At 46.8% G+C, this 10,211-nt stretch overlaps 1 protein-coding gene across 1 annotated transcript; it reads right to left on the bottom strand.

Annotated features, from left to right (window-relative positions):
- Positions 1–4,124: 4,124 nt before the first annotated feature.
- Positions 4,125–9,358, bottom strand: UBA52 (ubiquitin A-52 residue ribosomal protein fusion product 1). Its single transcript, XM_073546198.1, has 5 exons — positions 9,223–9,358; positions 8,300–8,421; positions 8,099–8,185; positions 6,652–6,754; positions 4,125–4,274 (listed from the first exon to the last, which is right to left on the bottom strand). Exons 2-5 carry the CDS (start codon positions 8,400–8,402, stop codon positions 4,181–4,183), a joined length of 387 nt encoding a protein of 128 aa, XP_073402299.1. The 5' UTR covers positions 8,403–8,421; positions 9,223–9,358; the 3' UTR covers positions 4,125–4,180.
- Positions 9,359–10,211: the final 853 nt, after the last annotated feature.

The raw sequence follows: 10,211 nt of genomic DNA, 5'->3' as shown, positions 1-10,211 counted from the left end.
ACTAGTACAACAAGTGGACACCACCAAAAAAACGCAGCGCTAAAAAAACACATACATGCGCATGCCAGTGCGCACGTATGCGCATCCATAGGCTATAATGGCCATTTTTAGCGCAAAACGTGCGCATGCGCTTTTTTCCAGGGCCAAAAAATGCAACATGTAGCGTCTGTGAAATACAGACGCACACCCCAAAAAAACGCAGCGCATGAAAATCGCATACGTGCGCATGCCAGCGCGCAGGTATGCGCACCCATGTTAAATATAGGGGTAAAACGCATGCGCACGTATGCGTTTTTTTCAAGCGCAAAAAAACGCAAATGTGAAACCAGCCTTAGATAGGTATACAGGACGTATGCGGATGTATGCGCATCAAACGCAGCGGACTAAACCGCAAATGTGAACCCAGCCTTACATGGGTTTTTAAAAGTACCTTCCATTTTACATGGGTTTTGCTGCTTTTCGTACTGAAGTCCCCCCCCAAAAAAACACGCGCGATTCATGAATTTGCACATTGTGTCTAAAAATGGTTTTGCAACTTTTCAGATAGGTCACAGGTTTTGCAAAATGACAAAGAAAATCGCTCCAAAATAGATAACAAAATGGCTCCAGGAGGATAGTGGAGTAAAAGATATTTTTCTTTATAACTGCATATCACAGATTTCTCAAAGATACTTGGAAAAGCCACTTAACATAAAAGGGGGGAAAAAAACCGAAACATACTAAAGCACAATAGACCACTTAATAAAAAATTCACAGATCGCTTGGCGAATTTGGTGCAAATTAAAACAAAGAAAAAAAAAAAAAGAGAGGTATTCATGCCAAAATACTGGCAGAAATGAAATGATGAATGGGCACTCAGTGTGCTCTTCTCCGCAAGCTCCATCACAGGTAAAACTAAAGGGGTTTTCCAGTCTCAGTCATTAAAGCCAGAAATGGGAATATTTGGCTGTATCCCATGTGGGCTACACTGTTTTATATGCAAAGTTCCTCATACCTTTCCAACCGCACATTCAGCGCCTCCCACTCCCACATCACCTCCTCATCCCACCCTCTCTCTGTTGGAGTCCCCCAAGGCTGTTTTAGGACCCCTACTCTTCTCAATCTCTACCATGGGCCCTCAAAATGCGGCCCGCCAAGGACTTTTATCCGGCCCCCCGCCAGGCCGACAATGAACTCATGAACTGCACTGCAGTTCAATGCCGGCGGGCCCTGTAATCGCGGGCAGGACGAGGCGCCGAGGAAAGGCGTTACGCAGCCCTCCGTATGCAGCAGAGCACAGTGCACAGAGCCTGCGCGGCCTGATGACGTCACGCCGCCTGTGTGCCTGTGCAGGAAGAAGACTGAGATGAGCGGGCGCCTCTTTAGAGCAGCGGGGGACATAGGTACTTTTTTTTTTTTTTTTTTTAACGCCGGGTCCTATTGGGGTCATTTACCTGCCTAATGGGGACATTTACCTGCCTATTGGGGACCTGTGCCGCCTAATGGGGACATTTACCTGCCTAATGGGGACCTGTGCTGCCTAATGGGGACCTGTGCTGCCTAATGGGGGACATTTACCTGCCTAATGGGGTCATTTACCTGCCAATTGGGGACCTGTGCTGCCTAAAGGGGCATTTACCTGCCTATTGGCGACCTGTGCTGCCTAATGGGGACATTAACCTGCCTATTGGGGACCTGTGCCGCCTGATTGGGACATTTACCTGCCTAATGGGGACATTTACCTGCCAATTGGGGACCTGTGCTGCCTATTGGGGACTTGTGCTGCCTAATGGGGACATTTACCTGCCTATTGGGGACCTGAGCTGCCTAATGGGGACATTTACCTGCCTATTGGGGACCTGTGCCGCCTAATGGGGACATTTACCTGCCTAATGGGGACCTGTGCCGCCTAATGGGGACATTTACCTGCCTAATGGGGACCTGTGCTGCCTAATGGGGACATTTACCTGCCTATTGGGGACCTGTGCTGCCTAATGGGGACATTTACCTGCCTATTGGGGACCTGTGCTGCTTAATGGGGACATTTACCTGCCTATTGGGGACCTGTGCTGCCTAATGGGGACATTTACCTGCCTAATAGGGACCTGTGCTGCCTAATGGGGACATTTACCTGCCTAATGGGGTCATTTACCTGCCTATTGGGGACCTGTGCTGCCTAATGGTGACATTTACCTGCCTATTGGGGACCTGTGCTGCCTAATGGGGACATTTACCTGCCTATTTGGGACCTGTGCTGCCTAATGGGGACATTTACCTGCCTATTGGGGACCTGTGCTGCCTAATGGGGACATTTACCTGCCTATTGGAACCTGTGCTGCCTAATGGGGACATTTACCTGCCTATTGGGGACATGTGCTGCCTAATGGGGACATTTACCTGCCTAATGGAGACCTGTGCTGCCTATTAGGGACATTTACCTGTCTATTGGGGACATTTACTTGCATATTGGAGAGTTATGTTGCCTAATGGGGACCTGTGCTGCCTATTGGGGACATCTACCTACCTATTGGGGACTTCTGCTGCCTAATGGGGACCTGTGCTGCCTATTGTGTGCACAGGAATTTATTCATAATTTTTTAAACTATATTCCGGCCCTCCAACGGTCCGAGGGACCGTAATCTGGCCCCGTTTAAAAAGTTTGAGGACCCCTGATCTATACACTTGGTCTGGGGCAACGCAAAGTCCTACGGATTCCACTACCACCTTTACGCTGATGATACTCAGATCTACCTCTCTGGCCCAGATGTCACCTCTCTGCTGTCCAGAATCCCAGAGTGTCTATCAGCCATATCCTCCTTCTCCTCTCGCTTCCTCAAACTCAATGTAGACAAATCTGAACTCATCATCTTTCCTCCACCTCACAGATCTTCCTTACCCGACCTAGCTATAACAATTAATGACATCACACTTTCCCCAGTACCAGAAGTCCGCTGCCTCGAAGTAACCTTTGACTCTGCCGTCCTTCAAACTGCCCATCCAAGCTCTTTCTACCTCCTGTCGCCTCCAGCTCAAAAATATTTCCAGAATCCGTCCTTTCCTCAACCCTCAATCTACTAAAATGCTTGTGCATGCCCTCATCTCCCGCCTCGACTACTGCAACATCCTTTTCTGTGGTCTCCCTGCCAACACCCTCGCACCTCTCCAGTCCATCCTTAACTCTGCCGCCCGACTAATTCATCTCTCTCCTCGCTACTCCTCCGCTTCTCCCCTCTGCAAATCTCTTCACTGGCTCCCATTCCCTCAGCATATCCAGTTCAAATTACTATTACTGAACTACAAGGCCATCTATAACCTGTCTCCCCCATGTGTCTCTGAACTAATCTCCCGATACCTTCCCTCACGTACTCTCCGATCCTCCCAAGACCTACTCTCCTCCACACTTATTCGCTTCTCACCCAACCGCCTCCAAGACTTCTCCCGAATAGCCCCTATTCTCTGGAATTCTTTGCCCCAACAAGTCCGACTATCAACCACATTTGGATCCTTCAGACAGAACCTGAAAACCCACCTCTTCAAGAAAGCCTACAGCCTGCAATGACCCCGCTACCGCCTTCTCTCTCACCACTACCGGTGATATCATCTCAACCAACACTGGAGCTGCTGCAGCGCACCAACCTACTGTCTCCTTCCCCACCATCCTGTAGCATGTAAGACCGAAAGGGCAGGGTCCTCTCTCCCCACTGAATCAGTCTGTCATTGTTAGTTTGTTTACTGTAAGTGATATCTGTAATTTGTATGTAACCCCTTCTCATGTACAGCACCATGGAATCAATGGTGCTATATAAATAAATAATAAAATCATATAAGATGAAACATCATATATTGATGTTCTGATAGCATGTCGGACTTGCACTGCTGTTTTGCCCTAGAAGGCTTTTAGAAGTAAAATCCCAGAATTTATGTGGAAGATCTTTCATTGAGTCTGAAAAATCAATGCCCTTCATGGCAATAAATGCGTCTGGGTGGGTTAGGAGAACCAACAAGCACAACTTATACTGAAATGAATGGGAGTTATGCAGTGTAGCACAGCTGTGCTCGGCGCCTAGAAATAGTTATTCCCTCTTGCCCATGGAAAGCAAGAATCCTTGAAACAACTCATTCTATTAGAAAATATTAGAAACTAAAACATTTTGATTTCTTTATTTCTCAAAGTCAAAAATAAGCATAGAACAAATGGAGCTTATTTGAGCTTCTTCTTGGGGCGCAGGTTATTGGTGTGGCCACATTTCTTCTTACGACAGTTTACAGCACGAGGATGAAGACGGGCATAACACCTGAAACGTAAGAAATAGTTAAAAATTCGAAAACAAAACTCCAATAACGATAAATTCGACCAAAAGCAGCAGCTGGCCACATGCAGTCAGATCTCTGCCAATTGTCAAGCGGTTTGGTTTTACATCCTTGTGGCAATTGGCAGTGGGTGGATCTTAAACCGAGCAGCCAGTAACTATATGTGGAGGCACCCTAAATTTTCTGTTAGTGTTGGAAAGCAAAAAAATTGTTTGGGCTTTTCTCAAACCGAATCATTGTCAGTGACTACATTCCATATCTTAAAGCGGTGTTTTAGGACATAAAGGGAATCTGTCACCTACTTTTGGCGGGCTATTTAAATGAGATCTGTCCGGTCCGATGGGCGGTGTTTCCGATCTTTGCCGCCTCCCCGTCCTTGGCCGCTGTCCGCAGTTTTTTCATGAATAGGAGTAGGTGTCTGCCATCTTTCGCGCGTGCACTAAGCATTCTTGGCTCGCGCAGTATGCTTTGCCCAACTGCGGGCAAAGCCGAAAAGCCTTACTGCGCATGCACCGGTTAACTACGCCTCGAAACACAGCAAAATACTTCCGGGGCTGAGTTAACCGGCGCATGCGCAGTCAGGCTTTTCGGCTTTGCCCGCAGTTGGGCAAAGCACACTGCGCGTGTGCGAGCCAAGAATGCTTAGCGCATGCTCGAAAGATGGCGGACACCTAGTCCTATTCATGAAAAAACTGCAGACCGCGGCCAAGGATGGGGAGGCGGCAAAGATTGGAAACACCGCCCATCGGACCCCGGACAGACCTCATTTAAATAGCCCGCCAAAAGTAGGTGACAGATTCCCTTTAAATATTGATGGCCTATTCTTAGAATAGGTGATCAACAACTGAATAGGCCAATCAATAAAAGTCTCGGGATAACCCCCATTCTGCTTGGAAACATAATGCAAACCAGGAAGCAGGGTCACTTTTCCTGTCAAATGACTGGATCGGCATGAGATGCAGCACTACTGTGCCATTAATGTGTCACTTTGACAGACTTGACACCACTTCACGATATTCAGCATTATGCTTTTGATTAGGCTTGGGCTACATGAAGACTTGTAGAGCAAGCTATGGAAAATAAAAGCAGTAGATTGAATGTTGCAAATTAAGTATATCTACTTATATCAATTTGTTTGCAAATTTCACTGGCATCAAAACCCCAACATTCCAAAGATTCTTTACTAACCATGTAACCAAGAATAATAAAATGAGATTGCCTAAAAACTCACAAGGCCCTAGTCTATGTATTCCATGTTCTGCAGCATACAGTGTAAAAAAGAGGAGAAAAAGGGCAATAGGGTCTTATCCAAGTAACACAAGGGGGATTAAGTGGTAATTGTGCTCATCCCATATCCCACACCCTTATCAGTCCATAGTCCAGATGCTGCAGCTTCCATATGATCGTAACACAGAAAGTAATCTGGGTGATGGAAGTGTTCCGCACTTACTGGACAAATGACATCCACGGTAGGTTATTGTTTGGTTTATTGTCAACACGTTTCAGAGTCTCACCAACTCCTTCAGGACAAACATACATTGCATGTATACACTCAACTGTACATTCAATGAAGGAAACGCACTGACAAAAAAACATGTACCCACCGCAGACGCCATTTGTCCAGTAAAAGCGGAATACTTCCATTACCCAGTTACTTTTTCAGCATACATTGTACTTTACAGCAGTTTGTTTTCTCTATATACCCAGGACAACACAGGACATTCTGCTCAGTTTGTAATGCTGTAAAAAATGCCATTAAAATCTTGTCTATCCACATGGCCATATCAGTCCACTTTTAAAGGGAACATGTCAGGTCCCTTGTGCTGCTCTCAGAAGACACCAAAATATAATGAGACATCTCAGAGGATGGAGAACCATCCCTGCACTGCAGTTTAAGACTGATTTTACACTTGCCGTATTTTTGTAGCCTAGCCCCAACAGATTTCTATGGGGCCGCAAAAATTCATAGGAGTGCAGTATTTACGGCTGTGAAAAAATATTGAGCTTGCTCGATATTTTTCATGGCTCACAGACTCCATTTAAAGCAATGGTACCGCAAAACAATGTTAGCTTGTTTTTGCAGTACACCGTATTTGCAGATCGCCATTTATTTTCCTTCAATTTGTAACTGGGAAAAACAGCAATCCGAGTTATTTTGCGGGAGACCGCAAAAATCATGGCAATTTGGCCCACAAAAAACCCGGCATATGTAAAAGTAGCCTAACATGCATAGTCTTAAGTATTCCACATTAACTCCCAATAGTGAGCCTGTCTCACCACACTGCTGCCCTAACACATAGCACAAAAAAAAAAGGAACCCGATAATGAATGATACAATGGGAATCTTGACAGTGGTCTTACTTGCGGCAAATCATCTTGTCACAATTATACTTCTGGGCAAGTTGGCGGAGGGAAGGCTCAATGATACCACCACGAAGACGCAGCACCAGATGCAAGGTTGACTCTGATGAAGACATGAAACATGTCACAAAAACAGATAAACAGCAGCTAAAAAGTCCTCATGCAAAAAATTCAGACACAATCTGAACCTGACAGCTGATATATGCTGCCTGTATTGGGCATCCTGTATCAAGCACTGGCCGTATGATCTCAACCAGGTATGTTTGGCTGAAATGCTGCGGAATACTTTAAAGAGGCCAGGGACCAAGACTGTAGACTAGTCTGACAGGCAGGTTCCTGGCAGCTTCTCACCGCCCGCTGGCCATTATCTTGTATGTGGGCCAAGACCAGGCACAAGGTGGGGAAAAGCAACCGGGAACTCGCCTATCCAACTAGCTTACAGCACAGTCTCAGTCGCTGCATGTTTTTCACTGAAACATACCTGGCTGACTTAATACAGCCAGTATCAAATACATTCTGCCCATGGATTGGGCAGCATGTATCAGCTGTCAGGGCACCCCCTCTTCTCCACCAGCAGATTGTGTTGGTGGAGACAAGAGTACAGTATTTATTTTACTCAATATAGCGCCAATAATGCACAGCGCTTTACGAACATTATTGGTTCTTTCCCCCATTGGAGCTTACTATATAAATTCCTTATCAGTATGTCTCTGGAGTGTGGGAGGAAACCGGAGTACCTGGAGGAAACACACGCAAACACGGGGAGAACATACAAACTCCTTGTACATGTTGCCCTTGGTGGAATTTGAACCCAGGACCCCAGCGCTGCAAAGCAACAGTGTTAACCACTGAGCCACCATACTGCCCAGTGTGAATTTTAACACCCGATCCTTTTTCTCCCAGGCTAAAATGCCAATGGATGTGTATGGCAGCAATATTCTCTGCTCCCCTTATTAAAAACACATGAACCATGCTAAACACTCCTATATATCGGGAGAGATGGAAGTAGGTCCAGTGGCAGGCTTAATAGAGTTTTCTGGGACCAGTTAATTTTTTTTGCTATTAGGCCAAAAACCAAAATGCAGGTAGTTGCCAACTACCTGTCTGATGTGCCCTGCCTGGCTCAGTGATCACAAAACACTCCTAGTAGCAATTCTGCTGCTTCACGCGAGAGCAGCCCCTCCTCTTCTGGGCTGTGACTGCAGACATCAATCAGCTGGACATCCGCTCTGTTGACTGCTTGTGACTGCCAAAGAGAAGCAGCTGCTCTGTCAATGTGACGTCACTGGAAGCCAAAAAATTATCAGCAAGAAGTGTCCATGAGGGCTACGAGCCAGCAGTCAGCAGCTACCTGCTTTGAAGTTCTAAGACCAATAAGAAAAATTAAATCGCCCCAGATAACTCTTAAGCGCAAGTCCTCGTGGCTTCCCATGGATTTTCGTCTTACCTTTCTGGATGTTGTAGTCAGACAAGGTCCGGCCATCCTCAAGCTGCTTGCCAGCAAAGATCAGACGTTGCTGGTCAGGTGGGATACCTGAGAAAGCAGAACTTAGTCAACACATGAAGAAGTGCTACCAGAAAGTGCCCAAATATAACACCAGGAAAACCAATGACAGCAAGGGGAAATAATGCACAGGATTCTACTCACCTTCCTTGTCCTGAATCTTGGCCTTGACATTTTCAATAGTATCGCTGGGCTCGACCTCAAGTGTGATCGTCTTCCCAGTAAGGGTTTTCACAAAGATTTGCATCTTGAAGCCTTCCTGTTTCCTGGAAGACACGAGCAAGCATTATTACATGGAGAACATGCGATCGAGTCATTTTATCAACCTCTAATGATTTATCTAGTCTGTCACACAATATAGGCCCTGCCTCAAGTAACAATACTAAATGATTGGGCTCATTCACTGAATTAACGGGGTCATCCCAAGAAAAACGTGTCGGCTATGCCCAGGGAAGGAGATCAATGTGTGGTCACCAGCGCTCTATGCAGAGTCTATGGCTGTGTACACAGCTTGGCGCTCTCCGGCCCATGACCGATGCTGCATTACCCCCGACTCCTGCCATTAGGCGGGTACAGCTCACTGGTAGCAGCCACACACGTTTGTCGCCCGATCATGCACCAATAACCGCTTGCTTCTCGCTAAGATTGGCAGCATCAGGGGCTTTATTAGGTGACATTAAAGGGGCTGTGCAATCAGACCACTGCGGCCTGTACGGACCGGGGAAGGATGGCTGCCACCCATTACAGGCACATGCTCCATAGGGAACGCAGAGTATAACGGGGCAGATCCCAGGGCGCACGGCCCGCCGACCAGGAATGAGAACTGACCGCGATCACCCTGCACCAGCCACTCTGTACGCACGGGGAGCTGGAGCAGCGCCATTAATGGCAGTGTGTCACCCTGCGGCCGGCCAGCGCTCACACAAGGCCAGGCCGGCAGTATGCGGAGCAATGGCCGCCGCTGCACTACACGAAGGAGAGAGCCACTCCGGCCTCACGTCTGTGTCACACAGAGGCGCCTAAGGCCGCCCGGCCATGTGCGCCAGCACCGCGCCACACATACCCACCCGCACGGCGGCCCGACAGAGGAGGAAAGGACGGGCCGGAACTGGAAGTGACGCTATCCCTGCCGCTCCTGTGGGCGGTGCTCGCTGACGTCCTCTGTGCCGCCATGTTTGTTGTGGGCATCGTGCCAATACTGGCAACTCGCCACTTCCTGGAGGAGGTCACTAGTGGGATATATTTTAAATATAGACGTTATCATACATTACATTATGCCCTTCACCCCGACACCTGTTTTCACCTTCCCGACCTGGCCATTTTTTTACAATTCTGACCACTGCTCCTTTATGAGGTAATAACTCAGGAACGCTTCAACAGATCCCACTGATTCCGAGACTGTTTCCTCATGACATATTGTACAGTGGTAAAATTTCTTCGATATGACTTGCGTTTATTTATGAAAAAAATGAAAATTTTGCAATTCTCCAAATTATGATTTTTATCCTCTTAAATCAGAGAGTCATAGCGCATAAAATAACAACAAATAACATTTCCCACATGTTTACATCAGCGCAATTTTGGAACCAAATTTTTTTTTTTATAAGGAAGTTATAAGGGTTAAAAGTTGACCAGCGATTTCTCATTTTAGCAACACCATTTTATTTGTACAGATCACATTTGAAGCCACTTTGAGAGGTCTATATGATAGAAAATACCCAAAAATGACACCGTTCTAAAAACTGCACCCCTGCACCAAGGTGCTCGAAACCACATTCAGGGCATGTGCACACGTTGCGGATTCTGCTGCGGATTTTGCTAAATCCGCAGGTAAAATGACCTGCGTTTTACCTGCGGATTTAGTGCAGATTTTACCTACATTTTTACACCTGCGGATTCCTACAATGGAAGAGGTGTAAAAACGCTGCGGATTCCGCACAAAGAATTGGCATGCTGCAGATTTAAGGCTATGTGCACACATAGTTTTTTGTCTCTGCGGATTTTGTAGAGAAAACTGCAGGAAATCCGCAGGACAAAGTGCTGCGGTTTATCTGCG

The sequence above is a fragment of the Dendrobates tinctorius genome, unplaced genomic scaffold (assembly GCF_039654945.1).
Source record: "Dendrobates tinctorius isolate UK_male_01 unplaced genomic scaffold, ASM3965494v1 ptg000011l, whole genome shotgun sequence".
NCBI lineage: Eukaryota > Metazoa > Chordata > Amphibia > Anura > Dendrobatidae > Dendrobates > Dendrobates tinctorius.
Note: the sequence above shows the minus strand (reverse complement) of the source record. Positions and strands in the feature narration are given on the sequence as shown.